Source organism: Saccopteryx bilineata, chromosome 4, assembly GCF_036850765.1.
Source record: "Saccopteryx bilineata isolate mSacBil1 chromosome 4, mSacBil1_pri_phased_curated, whole genome shotgun sequence".
In the NCBI taxonomy this organism is placed as follows: domain Eukaryota; kingdom Metazoa; phylum Chordata; class Mammalia; order Chiroptera; family Emballonuridae; genus Saccopteryx; species Saccopteryx bilineata.
Genome location: NC_089493.1, coordinates 205434431 through 205458981, shown reverse-complemented (window position 1 = coordinate 205458981; position 24551 = coordinate 205434431). Strand labels below are relative to the sequence as shown.

At 45.0% G+C, this 24551-nt stretch overlaps 1 protein-coding gene across 1 annotated transcript in view; it reads right to left on the bottom strand.

Moving 5' to 3' along the window:
- Positions 1 to 24551, bottom strand: part of THBS4 (thrombospondin 4) — an 88007-nt gene that overhangs the window by 13396 nt on the left and 50060 nt on the right. The window contains exons 3-13 of the mRNA XM_066273659.1: positions 17793 to 18040; positions 14154 to 14262; positions 13734 to 13816; positions 13176 to 13227; positions 12777 to 12970; positions 11187 to 11324; positions 8374 to 8442; positions 5546 to 5698; positions 2184 to 2288; positions 932 to 1039; positions 480 to 639 (exon numbers count right to left, since the gene is read on the bottom strand). Of these exons, the coding sequence (XP_066129756.1) occupies positions 480 to 639; positions 932 to 1039; positions 2184 to 2288; positions 5546 to 5698; positions 8374 to 8442; positions 11187 to 11324; positions 12777 to 12970; positions 13176 to 13227; positions 13734 to 13816; positions 14154 to 14262; positions 17793 to 18040 (1419 nt within the window). The remainder of the gene's footprint in view (positions 1 to 479; positions 640 to 931; positions 1040 to 2183; positions 2289 to 5545; positions 5699 to 8373; positions 8443 to 11186; positions 11325 to 12776; positions 12971 to 13175; positions 13228 to 13733; positions 13817 to 14153; positions 14263 to 17792; positions 18041 to 24551) is intronic.

Sequence of the window (24551 nt, the reverse complement as noted above, 5' to 3'; positions counted from 1 at the left end):
ACCCTGCCTCGCGGCTCTCTCCAGAACAGGCAGGGATGTCCGCATCTCTTCGGAAATGCCCGAGTTTCTTCAGGAGGAGCCATAGGTAGCCTGTGGCTCTGCCCAGGCCTGCTCGCCCAATTCTCCACCTTCAGGGCCCGCATGTGCGAGGAGGATGCTGGGCAGTGGGAAAGGAATAATCTGGGAGTCAGATACCCTATAAAGATATAGCCTTGACTAGATACTGCTTAAAGTACTTCCTACAAGGTTTCTGGCAATGATATAGAGTTCCAGAAATACCGGGGATTTTTAAATAGGGGAGTGGGCTGCCAAGTCCCCTCCCACAGACAAAAGTGGATCCTGGGTTCCCCAGACAGGCGGCATGGAACCACTCAGAACGGAGAGGCCTTCCTAGTCAGTCACTCAACTCCTGCTCCTCAAAGAGAACAGGGCAAAAGGACAAATGAGTCCCAAATACCAGACAAAACGTGACAACCCACCATCTCCATCCATGTCATCATCGCAGGCATCGCCTTTTCCATCCCCATCAGTGTCCCTCTGGTCGTTATTTAGTATGTCCTGGCAGTTATCACAGGCATCCCCAAAGATATCTTTGTCACTGTTTCTTTGGTCCACGTTGTGAGTCAGGACACAGTTATCCTAAAGGATCGGAAGACCGAACACTTACTCCGACTGCTGCTGCATCCCTACTGTGTGCTTGGTCCTGGGTGGATGCTGGCCAACCTCCACAACCCCCTCCACCCCGGGTTGTCAGAACTCGGGAACCCCACGTTTGTCAGTTTTATATTTAAACATTTGACAATTTTAAACAAAATGTTGCAATGCTATGGGAACACAGGCATGGGGACGAGCATCTGGGATGACTTCAGGGGCTTTCTTGTAGCATCCCCGGCGTGTAGCAATTCCCAGGCTCTCCCAGCAGAGCTGATACCTGCTCATTCAGGATCCCATCTCCATCGGCGTCCTCGTCACAGGCGTCGCCAATGCCATCCCCATCTGCGTCTTCCTGGCCGGAGTTTGGCACATACTTACAGTTGTCCTAAGTGGGGAAACACAGCTCAGAGAGACAGCACACCTGTCTGGTGTTTTTTAAAGCTTTATTAAGGTAAAATTGACAAATAAAATTTAAGACATTTAAAGTGCACTATGTGATGGTTTGGTATACATACACAGTGTGGAAGGATAAAGTGCACTGTGTGATGGTTTGGTATACATACACAGTGTGGAAGGATAAAGTGCACTGTGTGATGGTTTGGTATACATACACCGTGTGGAAGGATAAAGTGCACTGTGTGATGGTTTGGTATACATACACAGTGTGGAAGGATAAAGTGCACTGTGTGATGGTTTGGTATACATACACAGTGTGGAAGGATAAAGTACACTGTGTGATGGTTTGGTATACATACACAGTGTGGAAGGATAAAGTGCACTGTGTGATGGTTTGGTATACATACACAGTGTGGAAGGATAAAGTGCACTGTGTGATGGTTTGGTATACATACACAGTGTGGAAGGATAAAGTGCACTGTGTGATGGTTTGGTATACATACACAGTGTGGAAGGATAAAGTGCACTGTGTGATGGTTTGGTATACATACACAGTGTGGAAGGATAAAGTGCACTGTGTGATGGTTTGGTATACATACACAGTGTGGAAGGATAAAGTGCACTGTGTGATGGTTTGGTATACATACACAGTGTGGAAGGATAAAGTGCACTATGTGATGGTTTGGTATACATACACAGTGTGGAAGGGTGCCCTCCATCAGGTTCATTAATGGGTCCATCATCTCACATATTCTCCTCCCTCCTTTTTTGTTGAGAACATTTAAATTCTATTCTCAGCAAATTTCAATTACACCGTAGTATCATCAACTGTAATTACATTATATTTAGACCCCTGGCCTCAGCAATCTTATAGCTGAAAGTGTGTACCCTTTCCCCACTGCTCCCCATTTCCCTCTACATCTGGCTTAAGTCAGATCTCAAGACAACGGTGGATGCCTGGCTTATTATCGATGGCCGTTTTGGCAGAGCTGAGATGCAGCCACTCTAAAAATGCAAATTTCAATGGAACCCACAGTACCTTTCCTTCATATAAGATGTCACTTCAGTGTGTGTGTGTGTGTGTGTGTGTGTGTGTGTGTGTGTGTGTGTGTTTTCCTACTCGCCCTCCTCACCTTCTTGCAGTTCCTTGAAGAGCATGGCAGTTCTTCATCTGGGTAACTGTCAATGTCCACATCCTTCCCGCAGAAGTAGCCGTCACCAGCCCATCCAACTCCGCACTGTGAAGGGGAAGGCCATCAGAGGCCTGGGAAGCTAAGCCTGGCGAGAGGCTGGTGGCTGACAGAGCCTCTGTCCCTCTGTGCACATCCCCAGAGGGAGAGCCTTGTTGGGAAGGATTTTAAAACTATTAAATTGTTTTCTGAATAGCCTAATGGTTCAAAATTCAGCAGGTACCAGGGAGCTGCAGTGTAAACTCCCCCCTGTTCCTACAGGTCAGGCAGCAGGGGGGTCAGTTCCCATGCACACGTGGAGAGGCTGTGCACAGACCAGCGCACGGACGTCGTTCTTTTTCTCTCTTTTTCCTTTAACACAATTAGTAGCATACACACACACACACACTGCTATTCGGCATCTTGATTTTTTTAAAAAAAGTTAACACTATATCTTGAAGCCTTTTCTATACTACTCCTTGTAGATTTATGTCTTTTTTTATGGCAACAGATATACAGCAGGGGGTATGCATGTACCTCATTTAATTCAGCCAGTCCTCTACTGGTGGGTGTCAAGTTTTCAAATCTTTTTAGATCGCAAACAATGTGCAACAAGTAACTCTGGTACACGTATCATTCTGCTCATGTACTGGTTTCTTAGTGTGAAATTCCTGGTTCAAAGGGTGCTTGTATTTGTAATTTTGAGTTATTGTCAGAAGTTCTGCATGTGATTGTCCATTTTCTTTTCTCAGGGGAAATGTGGCATTCTCCTATCATTCTTGAACAGTCATATCTCTGAATTTAAGAGTCTTCTAGGTCAGTTTAGACCAAAGGAGGAAACTTCTAAGGTGCTTGCCCTCTATGTGTGTGTGTGTGTGTGTGTGTGTGTGTGAGAGAGAGAGAGAGAGAGAGAGAGAGAGAGAGATAGATAGGGACAGCAGACAGATAGGAAGGGAGAGAGATAAGAAGTATCAATTCTTCGTTGTGGCACCTTAGTTGTTCATTGATTGTTTTCTAATCTGTGCCTTGACTAGGGGGCTCCAGCAGACCGAGTGACACCTTGCTCAAGTTGGTGAGCCAGCACTCAAACCAGATGAGCCCACACTCAAGCCAGTGACCTTGGGGTTTTGAACCTGGGTCCTCTGCATCCCAGTCTGACGCTCTATCTACCGTGCCACTGCCTGATCAGGAAACTTGCCCTCTTTTTATATCCTTTTAACAGGTGAAGGTTCCCACAGGCATGGTGTTGGGTCTGTGCATTCATCACTTCCCTGGAGAAGTCTAGCCAAGTATCCAAGTCACACCAGCCTCTGAAAGCAAGTCTCATTGTGAGTAGAACAAGCATTACAACAGTTATTCTAAGCAGACTCTTTAGCCATTTTCTCCCATTGTTATGATGCTGCTGCAAGGTCATAGTTATCCCATTTTATATAAGAATCAACTCAGCTTGGAGTGGTTAGCTCCCTTGCTGAGGTTCTCAGAACTGGGACTAGAAATCAACCCTGGGCCAGTCCAGCCTCTTCTGCCATGGATATCTGGTTAGCGGGCACTTTGAGTTCTTCCTCTGATAATCCTCATTAAAGGCTGTTTGACAAACCAAAGAGAGAGGAAATCATTCCGCCAGTGGTGTCCTGGATATGAGATGGTACCTGGGAGCTCAGCCCAGGAGCAGTGTGGGCATCCGTGGGAGGGCAAGCAGGACAGCAGAACAGGGGAGAGAGGCCTGGTGAATGACAGGGAGCTAGAAGGACAGGGAGAGGGAGAAGAGCCTGAAGAACAGAGCCAGGGCCAAGGGGAAAGAAGCCGTACATGACTAAATGCTAAGTTTCCTGGCCTTGCTAATCAAAATTCGGTGATGTAAGAGCAGTGCCTTCCTCGGCGGCAGCCTGCGTCCTCAATCCTCCACACTCCCCTGCACCCAGAGCTCTCCCGGGCAGCTGCCAGAGACGCCCCCCACCACCTGACGTCTGTTCAAGTGCTCCAGCCGGGCCTTCAGGAGGCCTGGGAAGCTCAGATACGGAGTCTGGTTCTTGACTCATTTTAATAAAGAAAAATTTTTCTCTAGGAACAAATACATTTTTAATGAGCCATTTTCTGGCAGATTAAATTATTTTAGTAGTCACACCAAGTGTATTAATCCTTTACCATCTGTCGTGGTGTCTTATTACAAATTCAAAAACATATTAAGAGCCCCATAACTCACCATCTCAGGGGAATCATTAATTTGTTCTAGAAAATGACGGTTTAAATATAGACACATGCTTCCCTTTCAATGGTGATAAACATGCCTGATCAACAGGAATTAGGGAAACTGTTTTTATCCCCTCTGACCAGCCTGTTCCTTCATAAGGACTTTGTGTTGGCAGAGAGAGCTGATGTCATTACATTTATTTAACTTAGTTGTGACTCCTATTTTTTCTATTTGAAAAGTGACATGCTCATGGTAGAAAATGTTGCAAGTTTAGAAAAGTCCAAGTTTGAGGTACTGAGAAGAGGGAAGAAGTCTCCCAGAGCCCATCCTGCTACTCGGATGTGCTCACCAGGCACCTGTGAGTCTCAGACTCCAAGGGTCGTCTGCCAGGGCCCAGCTCACTGGAAAAGAAGGAGGAGGTGGGTAGTTGAAAATGGTTGATTATTCAGTACCTAGAATCCTCAAGGACTCGAGCCTGAGGTTTGAGGATGGATGACAGAAGTAAGTCCTCTTCACCCAGGGCCCAGTACACAGCAGCCTGCATGAGACCCAGTTCAGGCTCCCTTCCCTGCCTCCGCCTCCCACATTGGCACAGGAAGAGGAGTGGCCACCCACGGGGCTACTCCCGAACCTGGTGCAGGTGGACACCGCCGTGGGAAACGGGTTTCTTTCTGTGGGCTTACCAGAGCCTACCACCTCTCCTCTGAGACCCACTTGCTGGGGCCAGATTTTGAAACTGTATGTCTTAATGGTAGCAGTATTCTAATGATAGAAATGCAGCCCTTGGAAGTGACAGCAATATGCTAATAAGTTATACAAACAAGTCCCTTGGGCAGTGGGTGGCAGGCAGGGAAGGAGCCTTCCACAAGACAGCGCTTGGGAGTGGGCTCCCCAGTGAGTTGACAGAGGGGACAGTGTCAAACAAGGACTCAGGGAGAGGAAAGACAGCTGCTGCTTAGATGGACTTCTGATTGCTTCCCACAAACCCAGCCCAGCTCTTCTATTATTACATTCTCTGTTTAGCTTGCTCGAAATGTTTTCATTTTTGCGTACTTTTATCCTGAAGCAAGTAGAAACTGGTGTAGCATTTAAAATGGAGGAGGGTAAAACGGTAAAGCAAGCAACAGTGACTTACCACGCATGTCACGTCGCCCTGCCTTTCTTCAATGCACTGCGCATGCACGCTGCAAGGATTCAGGTCTGGGTTTCTGCAGTTTCTCTCCGTTTTACACCCCCTTGTCTGGTCTCCGGTGTACCCGGGCTTACAGGGCCCACAGCGGTAAGAGCCCTGGAAGGAGCCAGCAGGAGAGGATGAGCCAGGAGCGCAGAACTGCACGTGGCGGTTCCGTGACCGCATCTACCTTTGCATGTACCCAGTAAGGCCGGGGTAGGGCGACCCGTGCCGCCTCTGTCGACGTGCATGTCTGACAAGATGGTGTAGCCACTGGGGAAGACACCACCAGATCGGAAGCTGCAGCAGGCCGTGTAGGCACAAAGGAGCTTAAGGAGGCAGACGGCCAAACCATCAGAGGGAACAACGCTGCACGGGAGCCCTCCGCCAGAGGGAGGAACGCTGCATGTGAGCCCTCCCCGAGGGGACAACGCTGCACAGTGAGCGCTCCGCCGGAGGGAGGGACGCTGCACGTGAGCACCTCCCCAGGGGGCAACGCTGCACAGTGAGCCCTCCGCCGGAGGGAGGGACGCTGCACAGTGAGCCCTCCCCGAGGGGGCAACGCTGCACAGTGAGCCCTCCGTCGGAGAGAGGGACACTGCACAGTGAGCCCTCCCCGAGGAGGGACGCTGCACAGTGAGCCCTCTGCCGGAGGGAGGGACACTGCACAGTGAGCCCTCCCCCAGGGGGCAACGCTGCACAGTGAGCCCTCCGCTGGAGAGAGGGACGCTGCACAGTGAGCCCTCCCCGAGGAGGGACGCTGCACAGTGAGCGCCTCCCCCGGAGGGAGGGACGCTGCACGTGAGCACCTCCCCGAGGGGGCAACGCTGCACAGTGAGCCCTCCGCCGGAGGGAGGGACGCTGCACGTGAACCCTCTGGCCGGAGGGAGGGACGCTGCACGTGAGCACCTCCGCCGGAGGGAGGGACGCTGCACAGTGAGCCCTCCCCGAGGGGACAACGCTGCACGTGGGCCCTCCGCCGGAGGGAGGGACGCTGCACAGTGAGCCCTCCGCCGGAGGGAGGGACGCTGCACGTGAGCACCTCCCCGAGGGGGCAACGCTGCACAGTGAGCCCTCCGTCGGAGGGAGGGACGCTGCACAGTGAGCCCTCCCTGAGGGGGCAACGCTGCACAGTGAGCCCTCCCTGAGGGGGCAACGCTGCACAGTGAGCCCTCCGCCGGAGAGAGGGACGCTGCACAGTGAGCCCTCCGCCGGAGGGAGGGACGCTGCACAGTGAGCCCTCCGGGACGCTGCACAGTGAGCCCTCCCCGAGGGGGCAACGTTGCACAGTGAGCCCTCCGCTGGAGAGAGGGACGCTGCACAGTGAGCCCTCCCCGAGGAGGGACGCTGCACAGTGAGCACCTCCCCCGGAGGGAGGGACGCTGCACGTGAGCACCTCCCCGAGGGGGCAACGCTGCACAGTGAGCCCTCCGCCGGAGGGAGGGACGCTGCACAGTGAGCCCTCCCCGAGGGGACAACGCTGCACGTGGGCCCTCCGCCAGAGGGAGGAACGCTGCACGTGAGCCCTCAGCTCCGTTGCAGCCTCACATCCAGGGCCAGGCAGGGCTTTTTATTTATTTTTAAACAGATTTATTTAGATACAGTTTACATATTATGAAAGCGACCCACATAAAGTGTGCAATTCAATGGTTTTAGTCCCTAACAACCTTGAACTGCCAAGTTCAAAGGAAGCTCTTCAATGCCCTTTCTTGACCCACCAGCCTCGGGACTACTCCATTTGGTCAGTTCTCTCCTTTCCTTTGCTGCTTCTTTTTTTTTTTTTTTTTTTTTTTTTGCCTACTTCTCTACTTTTTGAGGTTCCTCAGAGTGCTACTTTCTACAGTCCCACCTACTTTTCTTGTCCCTAGCGGGCTGTAGTTACTACTTTTGTCAGTGAATCCCAAATCTACTCGTGCAAGACCAGTCGTGTCCTGGTGAAAAGCTAAGAAGCTCTAAATCTCTGTGTAGTCCTAGGCAGCAGAGAGTGTGGTGCGCACACAGGCTCTGCAGCCACATTGGAGGTCTTGTGACAGGTGTGGCCTTATCCACCTTACCTAACCTTTCCTGTGATTCAGTTTCTCCTGCTCTAAAACGGGCGTGGTAACAGTGCCAATCGACAGCGTCGTTGTGAGGGTTAAAATAAGTGACTAGTATTTCAAAAATGCTTTCACATATGCAGAAACTCGGAACCTAGAGATTAAGTAACTTTCCCAGGGACATATATAGTAAGTTAGAGGCAGTCATACATAGAACTGGCAGTCATCTTGGAAACTATTGAGAGGAACCTTCAGAAATATAAAACCTCTGTAGATGAAGATTTAAACTGTGGACCCTCTAAATGCTAAGCACTTTAATACAAATGACTTTCAGAAGTTTTATGGCAGTACTGCAGACCGTTTGGGGACTGTGTCATCCCCTGTAAAAATTCATATTCTGGAATACTAAACTATTAATATAAACTAAGAAGTTCTTCATATTTTTGAAATATAAGAATGATAATATTTTAGTCATTAATATTTATATAAAAATTTATCTGGTACAAAAACCTAACACTACTTTGATAGAAGATTAAAAAAATCAAGTTTGGCAGTTATAAAATTATTCTTATAAAAATTACTTATAAATTTACCATATATTAAAAACTGTTTTTCAGTACAAACTTTTATCCTCATTTGCCAATCGAATCAATTATGCCCCTATATTCTATGTGTGTTTTGGGGTTATGATTTATAAACACACTTGTGTTAAATAACTAGTCTGCTTTGATCACATCAGACATGAAAAATACTTACCAAAGTATTAATGCAGATAGAATTTAGAACACATGCTCCATTTCGACACTCATCAATATCAGTGCAGACCTAGTGCAGAAAGATTTAAAGAGATACTCTGTTTAAGTAGAAATGCAAATAAATTTTGCTGTGTTTTGACACTGCTGTGTGAAGTGAAGACAAGAAATTTCAGGCAGAATGGTAATCTGGGCATCATTTCAGCCATCTCCCTGTGTATCTGTCTGTACTTAACCTAATTTCAAGTGATAGTTGCCTACTTGGTATTTAAAGTGGTTCAGAAAAGACAACTTGTATGATTAATCTGTTCCACAACATTTATAGTCAGGAAGGTTATTCTTTCTCCTGCTGAGGACTCACTTTTACCTGAAAATTCCTGTTTCTTGCAACTCTCAGCTTCCCTCTGCTCCTATTCCTTCTACTCTTTTTTGGAAACTACAATTAAACAAATATTGGACCTTGTCATTAATCTCTTCTGTTGACTCAACCTCTTGCTCCTATTTTCCACACCTTCATTTCTCTGTGCTGCATTCTAGATGATTTTCTTAGCTCCATCTGTAAACTCCCTGTTAGCTGTCCTGCTCATCTAGTAGGTTTTTAATGCCAATGATTAAATATTTTTCACTGAATAAATTTTACTTGTCTATCTCAAACATGCCTGCCCCTGTTCTACTCTTTAATTATGGTATTTATTACTTCTTTTTTTCTCTATATCTTTTTGAACGTATACTTATCATGTTTCCTCATGGTAACATCTTCGTGTAAATTGCCATTTTTATGACAATTCGCCTGTGGGCATTCCACTGGCCCTGAGTTTGCAGTCTCTTCACAGAGTGGTGTGGCTTTGGTATGAGCCAGGGCTCTGGGGATTTCACTGCTCCAAAGCTGGTTTTCATGTTCATTTTTGGCTTGTATATCTGCATTGTATGTGTAACACAGATCTGGAGCTCACACCTGTATGTGATAATAAGCCTGGAACTTTGATTTGTTGTGGGCAATTTTCATTTGTCCCAAAACTGACATCAAGCTTCCTTGTTGATTTTGGGGGCTAGTAAATTTTTCTCATCTCTCTGTAATGTTTAGGTAGTACTTTGAGGCTCCTGGCTTTATGCAAGGGTGTTAGGTCTTTCTCTAAGGGTCCAAGACTTCATCTGCTGTACCCACATAGGTGCTGAAACCTCAGCCCCCCACTCCTGGGACCTGTACCCAGCTCCCACCTCCCCTGAGCCACGGGGATATTAGCTTCCACCCATAGCCCTGTTTTTGTTTTTTTTTGTTTCTGCCTTTTTTTTTTTTTGAGAGGCAGGGAGAGAGAGAGAGACAGGAACACTTGAGCTGCTACTGTATGTGCCCTGACCAAGGAGTAGAACCCGCAACCTCTGCTCTTTGGAATGACCCCCCAACCAACCGAGCTATCCGGCCAGGGTTCACAGCCCTGGTTTTGAGTTCCCTCTTGGTTTCCAGAACCTGCACGTTTCTTTTGATATTGGTGATGCTTTAAAATTTGTTAAGTTTTATCAAGGTGACTCCCTTCTACTTCATTTCAGTCCACCATAGTGCTGGGTACCTACTGGGAAGTACTCCTTAACAGCTTTTTTTTTTTTTTTCATTTTTCTGAAGCTTGAAACGGAGAGACAGTCAGACAGACTCCCGCATGCGCCCGACCGGGATCCACCTGGCACGCCCACCAGGGGCGACGCTCTGCCCACCAGGGGGGATGCTCTGCCCATCCTGGGCGTCGCCATGTTGCGACCAGAGCCACTCTAGCGCCTGGGGCAGAGGCCACAGAGCCATCCCCAGCGCCCGGGCCATCTTTGCTCCAATGGAGCCTTGGCTGCGGGAGGGGAAGAGAGAGACAGAGAGGGAAAGTGCGGCGGAGGGGTGGAGAAGCAAATGGGCGCTTCTCCTGTGTGCCCTGGCCGGGAATCGAACCCGGGTCCTCCGCACGCTATCCTTAACAGTTTTTGACATCAAGCCCCTTAAATTTCATTCTGTCTGTGCTCCTGGTTTAGTCCGAGGATTTCTGTCTTTGGAGGAGAGCAAGAAAAACTCTGGGTCATTACTCTAATGGCTTCTGCCTAGCTTGCCTCCTTTTTCTAGTCTAAAAAATGATGCCCTCTAAAATCCTTTGATAGGCAGCAAGGAGATAATGAACCCTGCCCTTCTTTAAAGCTAATTACCTCCCTAAGGTAGTAAAATATATTTATAGATCAACCATTTTTAAGGGCTGAAAACATCAAAAAGAATTTCACAGTCAGTCAAATAATGACCAGGATATAGAACGTTTGGAAATAAGTGGAGACTGTCACCAAGAGCTCAAGCGCTTTATGGGGATTTATAGCTTATGGCAGATGAAGTGGGGGTTTCCTCCGGGGATTATTTCTACTCTTGAAATCCTCTCATCTCTAAGACAGCTTCTGATCAGTTGCAATGACTACAAAAGTGACCTAATTTTTTGAAGCTTTTATTTGTTCCCTTATTTTCAAGTTACTCCACAGGACAAAACATTCAATGGCTACCAACAAAATAAGCCTGAAATCATGTCACATATTCAGTGTTAACCCATTCAACTGTTTTCTAGTGATACTCTGTTATCCTAATTCAAGGGTTTCCTCCTTACTAAACTGTATGGACATATATACTGAGAAATGAGTTGAAAAACACCCTAATTTGCTTATTGGCACTGTGACATTCCACATGGTACTGGCTGCTCAAGGAGGCAGAGGGTTTATACAGAAAGAGGTGGGAGCCAACCAGAGTTTTTCTGTTGGTAATTAAGGTTACAAATAAATAGAATAACCATAACTTCAGCCTACCTGTTTATTTGACTTGGCAAAACTGATCCCAACACCCTGCACCATGGACCCCGTGAAGCCCACTGGGCAGGCATCACATCTGAAGCCGGGAGCTAGGTTCACACAGCGCACACCTGGGTAGCAGGGATGGTACTTGCACTGGAGAGAAAAGGAAATTCAAAGTCATTAGTCACATGGAGAAAACACTCTCAAACTTTCATTTATTTATTGGTGTGTGCTTGTTTATTCACTTAACTATTTGTCTTTGGTGGTGAGAATGGTAAAAGGAAATAAAGCCTTCCAATTTCAGTTACCTGAGGAATCCTGACCCATACAACCTGGAGCTGCTCTGCGGCTTACAGAATGAAGGCACAGCCACGTGGAAAGGGTCCTCAGTGCCAATCACTCCACCTCCCATTGTAAACTTCCTGATACGCTAACTTGGAATTTCTAGCTTAGAACTCTCCATGGAAGGATGGTGCTCTTGGACCACTTGACAGCTGGCTGTTAGATGAGTCCAAAGGCATTACTGAACTAACTACTCACAAGAAAGGACCTCATGAGGACAAAGCTAGGGCAGTTGTTTCTTCTTCAGATGTGGTCCATCCGGGTCTGTGCCTGTCTCTGTGTCCTCCCAAGCCCATGGTAGTTCCAAGGTCCTTCAAGTTGAGAAGACTGGTTCTGATTTTTTTTCAACCACTTCAACTAATGTAAAAAACATGACCACTTCTGGCCCTTTCAAAAGGAGGAAAATTCCAGCTCACAGATAAAAACCAGATGCAGTTCTGTGAAATGTATACAGATGTTTCTGCAATTGAGAGATTTCTAGAGACCATCTTAACTGCTTACTACCTAGGGAGGTAATCAGTGGAGTGCTACCACAAACCTGCAGGAGCCGTGTGTGTCTGTGTGTGTAGCTAAGCTCCTTGCATGCACCCCTTTTCTCCATCTGACATTCCTCTGGCCGGGTGGGAGGGGAAAGGCACATTTTGATGACAGCCTTGCTACCTACTATGAACACTACTTTGGAGATGGACTAGTGACTGGCTAGTCATGGTCTTGAAATAGTCTACTTCAGAGGCTTTGGCAACTGTCCAACCAGCCCGTACTTGCTCTGTGGGTCTTTCTGGCTCCAACCCTGGGCACTTTTGGTTATTCACAGGTTCTGGAGCTTCCTCAATAGGTCTTGTTGGTTTGAGACTCCCCTCTGCTCCTCTACTTTAGGAAACTAGAAGAAATCAGTTGCAACTTCTGGAACATACCCTTACACAGACATTTGCAAAAGCATGGAAAAATCAAAACTGTAACACAGATTGCTTAAGAGAAACAACCAATGTTAGAGTATGAAGCCAGAATCTCAGTACTGTCGTGACCTGGACGAGACAGGGAGAGGATGTATCACAAACACAACCACAACCATGTGTCATGCCTCCTTCCTCCCACTGCTCCTGGTGTCTCATGCTCTCTAAGGACTCATTAAGAAGTAGTTTTTAAGTAGCCTGGGGGACAACCTAAGTCATCCCTTAGTCATCAGCCTGGATTCTTTTTCCATAAGCTGCAGGATGTGCAAGATATTTATGGAGCTCCTACCCTGTCCAGTTGAACTTTTACCTCATCAATATCAGAACAGGTGATCCCATTTCCTGTGTAACCTTCTGGACAGGGCCCACACTGAAAGCCATTTCTGGTGTTGGTACATCGGACTCCTCGGAAACACGGGTTAGAGTCACACTGGCGCACGGGGGGTGCAGGGGGTGCTGGGGGCACCAGTGTGTTTGGGGTTGGAGACTGCATGCTGAGAGGGCCTAGAAGAAAAACAATAGGCTTATTCACCACCGGGAACACATAGCCAATACAAAATAAAATTTGGTTTTACAATGAACTTCTCTTCCCTCCACCTCTGTGCCAAACCTCCAGAAACTGTAGCCAATGTAGCTTCACAGAGGCCCTTCATCTGTCTGCATCTGCTTGTCCAACTCAGAATGAGCCAGTTACTAGAAAAGCACTTACCACAAGCCTGGCATTCAGCTATGGTGTTTCGCAAAAATGATGTTTCCTTGACCTTTGGAAATGGGGAGAGGAAAAAAAAACGATTCAAAGAGAGTACCTGATACATAATCCAGGAGTGAAAGAATCCATGTGTAGCAAGTTATTAAACACTTCTTACGGTAGTTATAAAGTAAACCTTTGACAGCTCCTGCTATGCCTTAGGCAGGCGTCCCCAAACTACGGCCTATGGGCCGCATGCAGTCCCCTGAGGCCCTGCTGCACTTCCGGAAGGGGCACCTCTTTCACTGGTGGTCAGTGAGAGGAGCACTATATGTGGTGGCCCTCCAATGGTCTGAGGGACAGTGAACTGGCCCCCTGTGTAAAAAGTTTGGGGACCCCTGCCTTAGAGCCATGATGTTTTATCACATGCTCGCCCCCCAATTGTAGAGCCTCAGTGTCAGAACCCCGGGCTGGCACACTGTGCTTCTGGCCACCGGTCTGCCCCCTGCTCCACTAGCTCACATAATGAGCATCTCTGGTAATGCACGGGCTTTTCTGATGGCATGTCTTGGTGGTTACCTGCTGTCTTAGAAGATCCTTCACTTCCCCCAGCAGTTGGTTTAGTTGTGTCATTTGCCCCAAGAACTGGCGATTAAAGTCTCCTATAGCAACAACAAAAGGTAAGGAGCATTCAGCCAGTGATAGCTATTTCCATAGTGACTCCAAAGCAAATTATTTCCCAGAAAGTTATCATGACAAAAACCCAGGGTATAGGAATTTAACTTTGTGTAATGCATCTAACAAATAATGGTCATATGCCACTGGCTAGTTCAAACTTCATGTGAGTTAGGAAAATAAACAAGTGGCATAAAAGCCTGATTTCTGTAGCTATCTCCTGTAGGACGTCTGCCCACCTTTTGGTGATGGGACCCCACCCATTTGGAGGCCTGGAGTTTATCTGTGTTGATGAAGGTATGCAAACTGCCCAAGAGTCCTCACCTGTGCTTGTGCTGGCCAGTGGCTCGCTCTGTTGCAGGAAGCAGTCTTGCAGGCTGGCCACTTGGAAGAGTGAGCCTCTCACCACCAGCTTCAGCTCTTCCAAGAAGTCCTGGAAAAAAATCAGATACATACCACACAGTGCTGATGCCATATAAAGCCAATGTGTTGACATATCCACACCACTTTCATAACAGAGTAGCCCTGAATACTTGCACCCGGACAGCTTATATATTTTGTGGGTTTGCATTCTTCTTAAAGCCTGGCAACCCTATCCTTTTCACTGAAGCAACTACAGAAGGTTAGCCAGTAGCTAAAAAAAATTCAGGCATTCAACTAGGCCTGAGAGTTCAGGAAGGTAGCTCAAGAGGAAGAAAGTATTTTTCCTTTATGGTAAACAGCTATTTTATGGCAGGAGCCTCTTAATTATCTGGAATTTGTTTATGGAGTTTAGACTGTAATAAAAATTTTACTTATTCTTTACAAATTTGAAAGAGTATTGTTTTTAGGAAGTCCTGGCTCCAGGTTTTCTTGGCTTATGAGAATGAATAAACAGTATATTCTATGACTACTAGGTAGTTGGCCTCATATTTTCACTTTACTGATTGATGACAATCATTAATTGTTAGTCACAAAGTCAATTTCCTCAGCCCTTTATTTTGTAACTTTTACTTGTATCCATTATTTTATCTATATATGACAGCAAAAGGTTATGCTATTTGCCAATGTAAAACCATCACTTTTATTTTAGAAATGAGTATTCTAAGAAATTTCAGGGAAATTCTACTAAAATTTTTTTCCCCATTGATTGAGAGGCAGAGGGACAGGAGGGGAGGGAGGAAAAGAGAGAGAAAGAGAAAGGAAAGGTGGAAGAAAGGGGAAGGAAGGGAGAAAGAAGTATCAACTTGTTGTTTCATTTAGTTGTTCCATTCAGTTGTGCACTCATTGGTTGCTTCTCAGACGTGCCCTGACAAGGACCAAACCCACAATCTCGGTGCACCGGGATGACGCTTTATCCACTGAGCCATCTGGCCAGGGCCAAGGGAATTCTACTTTCTAATTAGCTAAGTTAAGCTATATCCAACATGTGCTATAGAATAGAGAGTGTGTTTGACATTGGACTGTAAGGTCTATGGAGGCAGGACATGACTATTTGTCCCACCACAGTATCCCTAATGCCTACAATGTGCCTGTTAGTTGACTAATTGACTGATTGAATAGTAAGTAACTGAAGACAGAGCACTGTGGTCCCCATTGAGAGTCTAAGGAGCTAGGACTTTTGACAAATTTCCAATAAATATAGTTTCTGATGACATGGTCATGGCTGACATCTGGCTTTCAGAAACTGACTTATTTGGTGGTAGACACTAATTTCTGAAATGGTCAGTGACATAATTTCCTTTATTCCTATTATTTTGGCTACTTAATGGGTTCAGAAATAGTTTAGCATGTTTCTCTATTCATTAATCTTTTTTTTCTTACATAAATCTACACTAAATATATATATATATTTCAAATAAAATATAAATAAAATAAAAAACCTTGGAGTTTAGTTTTCTTAAAAATGCTTTCTGTTTTCAAGCACAAAATCCTAATAACAGATTCTTGGTTTTTTAAAAAAATATTATCTAAAATGTCTTAGCAGTCCTAGCTATAATGGAAATTATTACTTACACCCTGCCTCTTTGTACAAAGGGCTCAGCACAGCTTGTAACTAAAACACTTGTAATAAAATACAAATGGAAAATGAGAATCAAGAGCTAGAAGACAACAATATGATGGGTCATAAAAGATAAACATAGTTACTGATTTTGGCACTGACTTTAATATCAAATAAAACTCAGGAACTATGACCAGTTAAGTTATAATTAATGAAAAGAATATATATATATATTTTAATTTTATATTTTATATTTTAATTTTCCCGTTGATTTGAGAGAGTGAGAAAGCGAGCAAGCACAGGAGGAAGGGAACAGGGGAACAGATAGAGCTGGGACAACATTTATCCACTAGCCACGTGGCCTGGGCAAGAATACTTTATAGGAAACAAAGCATTTCTTAGCATGCCACTCTAAAAGAAATACCAGTAGCGATTTCTATAGTAGGTGCAGTGATATGATGAAAAAAGTACCACCAACATGGCATAAAACAGAAGACAGAGAAGATGGGACTTTAAGGGCACATGGAACTAAATTGGCAATAAGGTCCTTTTGGTTAGGGATGTTCTGGCAAGATCTTGTGAAAAATGTCCCTGCTGATTGGCAGTTTCTAATCATTCTTAAGTATTCATTAAAAATAATAAATAATAGGCCCTGGCCAGTTGGCTCAGTGGTGGAGCATAGACCCAGCGTGTGGAAGTCCTAGGTTCGATTCTCGGCCAAGGCATACAGGAGAAGCGCCCATCTCCTTCTCCACCCCTCCCCCTCTCCTTTCTATCTCTCTCTCTCTTCCCCTCCCGCAGCCAAGGCTCCATTGGACAAGGGTTGGCCCAGGCTCTGAGAATGGCTCCATGGCCTCCGCTTTAGGCACTAGAATGGCTCTAGTTGCAACAGAGAAACACCCCAGATGGGCAGAGCATCGCCCCCTGGTGGGCATGCCAGGTGGATCCCGGTAGGGCGCATGCGGGAGTCTGTCTCTTTATCTTCCCCCACTTCTCACTTCAGAAAAACACAACATAAATACATAAATAATAAGTACCAAACGATTATAAATAGATCATACTATCTCTAAGATAGTCTTTAAATTTTTGCTATTTATTTCCAAACTTTACAATTGTATCCAAAACATCTCCATTTATCATCAAAAGTAATTCTCAACTTTAACTTCACATTAGACTCAGTATTATTATTTTTCTTTTGAATGAGAGAAACAGAGAGACAGAGAGAAACGGAGGGAGAGCAAGCAAGAAGCTTTAACTAGTAATTGCTTTCACTTTAGTTGTGCATTGACTGCTTCTTGTAGATACTTTGTCTAGGGGGATCAGAACCTTTGGCAAAACCCCTTTGCCAGTGACCTTGGGATTTTCAGGCCAGTGACATTTGGGCTCACGCTGGAGACCTTTGGCATCATGTGGATGATCCTGTGTTCAAGCCAGTGACGCCGTGCTCAAGCTGACCAGCCTGTGCTCAAGCCCATGAGGCATGTTCTATCCAGTGATCTTGGGGTTACCAACCTGAGACCTCAGTGTCCCAGGTATACCTGCTACCACTACGCCACCACAGGTCAGACCAGAATCAGTATTTTTTAAAATACAGATGCCTATGGTACCGCCCCCACAGATTCTGACTTAGTTTATCTTGATAGGATCTCAGCGGTTTTCCAAGTCTGGCAGGTGAAGCTACTATGCAGCCAGACCTAGACCCTCTCATAACCTCAGCACACATCTCTGCCTTCCCGGAGCCTCTCATAACCTCAGCACACATCTCTGCCTTCCCGGACCCTCTCATAACCTCAGCACACACCTCTGCCTTCCCGGAGCCTCTCATAACCTCAGCACACACCTCTGCCTTCCCGGAGCCTCTCATAACCTCAGCACACATCTCTGCCTTCCCGGAGCCTCTCAAAACCTCAGCGCGTACCTCTGCCTTCCCGAAGCCTCAGAAGCTCATTTTCCACTTTTGAGAATGGTTTGTAGGTCCCTACCTGTGCCCTCCTCTGGAAAGTCCTCAATTCAATGGCCTCAGGACTCTGGGAGAGGCCAGAAAAGGCTCTGGGGAGATTGTGAACTGAATCCACTTGGGTGCAGTCCACGTAGAGCTCTACAGAGCCAGCCCCACGCTGCAAATTGCTCAGTCTCAGCAGGACCCTGTGCCGCCTGCTGTCAGCCAGCTGCAGGTTGTTGAAAACCACCAAGTGGATCTTCCCATCATTCTTCAGGTAACGGAGGATAGCTGAAATCAAGCACAGATCAATAAATAATGATATTAGGAGGACAGGGCAGATCAATGCTGAAGGGCCTACAGGTCACAAGGCTGGGTCACTGGAACCGTAAATGTACTTTAGCTGTGTGCCAGGCGTTATTCTCAGTGTATGTTGTGCTCATAAAGAGACAGACAAAGTAGCAAATCTGAAAATAAACAATATAATGTCAGATAGTGCTAAGTACAATGAGTAAGCAGAACCCGTGAAAAATCTACTGAATCCAAGTCAGCTCCTGAGGGCATGAATTCATTAATTCACCAAACATTTACTGAGCACTGCCATGGGCCTGGGTGCGGCCTTTAGCTGCTTTAAACACTTAATTCCTACTTGCAGCAAATTTACGAAACTGGAATATCTACAGATGAGGAAAATGAAGTTCAGGTAAGTGAAGGAAATGCTTAAGGACACAGTTAAGTGGCAGAACTAGAATTTGAAACTGAGTGTTAGATAGGATAGACAGTTATCAGGGCAGAAAAAAGGGAAGGGAAAAAAGGGGGTTTATTTCACCCACTGAAGGAGGGAGTCAGCAGTCTTAAGGTCTGCCAAAAGAAAATCACCAGATATTCAAATGGCCTTGAAACCCTGCACATTAGTCCCAATAACACAAAACAAAGTCTTGAAGCTAAAAGTATAAAACTCTTTTTTTTTTTTTTTTTTTTGTATTTTTCTGAAGCTGGAAAAAGGGAGAGACAGTCAGACAGACTCCTGCATGCGCCTGACCAGGATCCACCTGGCACGCCCACCAGGGGGAGACGCTCTGCCCACCAGGGGGTGATGCTCTGCCCCTCCTGGGCATCGCTCTGTTGCGACCAGAGCCACTCTAGCGCCTGGGGCAGAGGCCAAGGAGCCATTCCCAGCGCCGGGGCCATCTTTGCTCCAATGGAGCCTCGCTGTGGGAGGGGAAGAGAGAGACAGAGAGGAAGGAGAGGGGGAGGGGTGGAGAAGCAGATGAGCGCTTCTCCTGTGTGCCCTGGCCGGGAATCGAACCCGGGACTTCTGCACGCCAGGCTGACGCTCTACCACTGAGCCAACTGGCCAGGACCTAAAAGTATAAAACTCTTAAGACCCCAACAGGCAGTGTGCTCATATGAGCTGAGTTTGCTAATTGTGCCTTGTGCCAAGTGTATAGCTTTGCTTAGTAAATTGCTTCCTTTGCTTGAACGCTGCACCCTGTCTCTTGACTGAATTCTTTCTCGCAAGTGTGACAAGAACCAAGGAGGGAGAAGCCTCAGGGACTGATGTGAGGGTGGTTTATTACATAACTCAAAGAATGCTAGGCATGAAGAGTCCTTTGTAAGCATATATTAAATTGAGTGCAACCTGTCATATTGTCCCTCAGCAAGCCATCCTCAATTTAACAATGCTTAGTTAGAAAATCAAAGGTATCCATGGTTGCAAAAAACAACCCACACACAAATAAAACCAAAAAACTAGGAGGATCCACCACCTTATTTATTTATTTTTGTGACAGCGATAGAGAACGACATAGAGAGTCAGAGAGAGGGACAGATAAGGACAGACAGACAGGAAGGGAGAGAGATGAGAAGCATCAATTCTTCGTTGTGGCACCTTAGTTGTCATTGATTACTTTCTCATATGTGCCTTAACCAGGAGGCTATAGCAGAGTGAGTGACCCCTTGCTCAAGCCAGCAACACTGGGCTCAAGCCAGCGACCTTGGGCTTCAAGACAGCCACCTTTGACCTCAGGCCAGTGACCACTGGGTCATGTCTATGATCCCACGCTCAAGCCAGCGACCCTGTACTGGTGAGCCTGCACTCAGGCTGGATGAGTCTGCACTCAAGCCAGCGACCCTGTACTGGTGAGCCTGCACTCAGGCTGGATGAGTCTGCACTCAAGCCAGTGACCTTGGGGTTTCGAACCTGGGTCCTCTGAGTCCCAATCCGATGCTCTATCCACTGTGCCACCGACTGGTCAGGTATCCATATTTTCTGTTTGTTTTTTATCTATGCATGTAGCTATGCATTTACATATCTTATTAAGCTCACTAAATCAAAATGCATGTGGATTTAAAAATTCTGGTTTTCTGTCTTGCTTTTTTATTGTCCTGAATATATTGAGCTCTGAGCTAAAGTCTGTTCTTGGATGCTGAGCCTTTAGGAGTGAAGCCCATTGGGTGAGGTTGCTATACAGAGAAAGTGATTTGCTCCCAAGGTCTCAGTATACATTAGAGGATATTGCCTGTGATTTGCTTCTTTACAAGACTGGTATCTCATGACCTTGACTTGCTACAGGGCTCATAAGTGTCATCTAAATAAATGAATGTGTTTTTTCTTTTTTCTTTCAGTTGATCCCTAACAAGTTAGTTTGAAATGTAATAAAATAAATGAAATGACAAAAAAAAAAAAAGAGAGAGAGAGGAGAGAGAGAGAGAGAGTAATGTCAGGATCACAGCTGTGTGAGAAAGACTCTTGGTCTCTCCCCTTAAAAGTTACAAGTTGGACAGCTATAATTCAACACAGGATTCCCTGCTCAACACACAAAACACATCAGAGAAATCCACACATTGAAACTTCTGAAGGTGGGCATATCAGAGCAAGCGAGTGAAGCAGAATGGGGAAGAACAGAGCAGTGAGCTGCAGATGCAGTCTGGCACATGTTGTGGTCCCAGAGGGCATGATAGCAGTAGAGGGTTGGGTTGCAATCCCCACTTGGCACACCAGTGGCTGGTACGTACTGAGGCTGAGAAGCAGTGCAAAGGGTGGCAGCTGCAGTAGAGCAGCCACCATCACTGGAGAAAAAAATAGCTGTAGATGTGTGAATTCAACCCCTCCTTCTCCTGCATCAGCTTTCTCAGCTCCATCAGATGCAACAGCAGCAGAGGCAGGTTGTGACAGGGCAGAAGCAGCTTCTAGCCAGAGTGGACTGTGCTCTCTGTGGCAAAAACCAGTGGGGAAAAAAACAAAGCCACAAATGTTTAAACCCACCTCTATCTTCCCATTTGTCCCCTACCCATCACAGTGGAGTTGGAAGAGGCAGCTGGGATACCTCGGATAGTGCTGAATGGCTGGCAGCTGCTGGATGCAGGAATGCAAGCCTGAATTGCCATCGCCCACCACACCCCACCATAAGTGTGGTTCCCTGGGACCACAGCAAGCTGTTTTAGAGGGGATACCCAATTCCTTGGGGAATATGGGGCATTTTCCATGGCTAAAGTGATGCTGCCCCACAGAGATTCCAAAAGTCCCAGTAATGCAGAAAAGAAAATACACAAAATTGAGCTATAGAACCATGTATTAAAAAACAAAAGAAAGACCTTTACAGTCCCTGGGTTACAAATGAAATAAGTTCTGTACATTTGTTCTTAAGTTGAATTTGTATATAAATTTGAATACACGTTGGAACAGATACATTTACCTATTAAATACAACTTAGACAAATGTTTGTCTTAACATAGTACTTATTTTTACCTTTCTGTGCATATAAATAATATAAATACTTAAACATTTTCAACCCTACAGAACCTATCTCATTTGTACCCTGGGAACTGCCTGTACTTATAAACTTGCTAACTAGTCAAAGGTATCAGGAACTTTAAAAGATTTCAATCCCTCAAATGCCCAGGCAGAGAAATAAGCCATTAAGTACCATAAACAACCAAGGCAGCAAGGTAGTTTAAGAAAAAAAAAAAAGAATAGAAAAATCTCCAGAAAATAAATTCAATGACAGAATTCAAGACTGCTGTTCTGAAAAAAAAAAAACAACAAATCAAAGAGATATAAGGAAAGGACAGACAGGAAGGGAGAGAGATGAAAAGCATCAATTCTTTGTTGTGGCACCTTAGTTATTCATTGATTGCTTTCTCATATGTGCCTTAACCAGGGGGCTACAGCAGAGCGAGTGACCCCTTGCTCAAGCCAGCAACCTTGGGCTCAAGCCAGCAACCTTGGGCTCAAGCCAGTGACCTTGGGCTTAAGCCAGCGACCTTTGAGCTCAAGCCAGCAACTATGGGGTCGCGTCTATGATCTCACACTCAAGCCAGCAACCCTGCACTGGTGAGTTAGTTCAGCAAGGTAGTTCATTGAGCTTAGGGATAAAGATCAATGAAGAAAAGAGATTGAAACAATAAAAAAGAACCAAACAGAAATTCTAGAGTTGAAGAACTCAATAAATAAAATGAAGAATAATAAATCAGAGAATTTAAGAAACCAGCAGACCCAATGGAATAAGGAATTAGTGATCTTGAAGACAGAAATATAAAAATGACTCAGGTAAAAGAAGAGAGGGATTGAGAATAAAAAACAAAAAAGAATGCTACAAAAACTATCTGACTACATGAGAAAGAGCAATATAAGAGTAATGAGTATATCATAAGGAAAAGAGAGTGAAAAGGAAATAGAAAGCCTATTCAAACAAATAAGAGATGAGAACTTCCCAAACTTATGAAAAAAACTGGATCTTTCAATCCACAAAGCTAACAGAACACCTAATTATCTCAATGCAAATGGACCTACCTTCTCCAGGCATGGTATATTAAGTTGTCAAAAGGTAGTGACAAAGAAACAATTCTCAGGGCAGCCAGGGAAAAGAACACTGTAACCTACAAAGGAAACCCCATTAGACTATTACTGGATTTTTTTCAGCAGAAATCCTACAAGCTAGGAGACAGTGGAATCAAATATTCAAAATACTGAAAGAGAAATCACCAGCTAAGAATAATATATCCAGCAAAGTAATCTTTTAAGAATGAGAAATAAAGACTTTCACAGAGAAACAAAAGCTTGGGGAATTTATGACCCCAAAATCTGCATTACAACAAATATTGAAAGGAGCCTTTTAACCTGAAACAAAAAGAAAAAAGGATACAAAAACTGTAAGATGACAAACAGATGGACAGAAGAAGGAAACTGCATTTTTTAGAACAGAGTTTAAACAGTTAAATATAAAGTTTAAAGGGGATAAAAGCATTAAAAAAAGATTACAAGCTTCTGCAATTTGGAAATGAATATACAGCATAAAAGGGTTAATCTGTGAAACAAAACATAAAAGGGGAAGGAAGAGGACTGAACTTGCACAGGTAAGTGAAGGTAAGGCGCAACCAGAAGAAGAATGACTGTGACATGTAGGAAACTTCCTTTTTGCATAAACCTAATGGTAACCCCAAAGAAAAATCTAAAACTGAGACATGCACCATTAAAACAAAAAGAGAGAGAAAGAAAAAGAGAAAATGGAGGGGAAAAATCATAGAATACCATCAGACTAAAATAGCAGGCAAAACCACATGGGAAAAGAAACAACTGAGAAACAGAACAACTGAAAAACAAGATAAAATGGCTACAGGAAATGCCCATATATTAATAATTATCCTAAAGTTAAATGGACTGAATTTACCAGTTAAAAGACACAGATGGATTACAAAACAAGACCCAACTATATATTGCCTTCAGGAGACCCATCTCAGCTACAAAGACAAACACAGACTCAAAGTGAAGGGGTGGAAGATGATATCCAAAGCAAATGGCATCCAGGGTAAAGTGGCTGAAGCCATATTTATATAAGACAAAAAAAATATTTCAAGATAAAATAGGTAACAAGTGTCATACAACTTAATACCAAAAAGACAAAGATTTCCATTAAAAAGAAAAAGGAAGAGAACTTAACAAACACTTCTCCAAAGAGGATACAGATGTCTGATAGACACATGAAGATGTTCAATGTCGCTAATCATCAGAGAAACGCAAATTAAAACCACAATGAGATACCACCTCTCACCTGTCAGAAATCAACAGCCTGACCAGGCAGTGGTGCAGTGGATAGAGCACTGGACTGGGATGCAGAGAACCCAGGTTCGAAACCTTGATGTCACCAGCTTGAGTGCAGGCTCACCAGCTTAAGCGCAGGGTCGCCGGCTTGAGTGTGGGATCATAGACATGACCCTATAGTCTCTGGCTTGAGCCCAAAGGTCACTGTCTTGAAGCCCAAGGTCGTTGGCTTGAGCCCAAGATCACTGGCTTGAGCAAGGGGTCACTTGCTCTGCTGCAGCCCCCCAGTCAAGGCACATATGAGAAAGTAATCAATGAACAACTAAGGTGCTGCAACAAAGAATTGATGCTTCTCATCTCTCTCCCTTCCTGTCTGTCTGTTCCTATCTGTTCCTCTCTCTCTCTGTCTCTATCACAAAAATAAGTAAATAAGTAAATAAATAAATATAACCCAGCAATCCTACTTCTGGGTATTTATTTGAAAAAATCCAAAACACTAATTTGAAAGATATATGCATCCCTATGTTCATCACAGCATTACTTATAATAGCAAGATATGGAAGCAGCCTAAGTGTCCCTCAATAGACACCTGAATAAAGAAGATGTGGCACATTCATACAATGGAATATTACTTGGCCATAAAAATAGAAATCTTACCATTTGCAACAACATGGACAGATGTAGAGGATGTTATGTTAAATAAGTCAGAAAAAGACAAATACCATATTTCACTTATACAGAACACATTCATAGATGCAG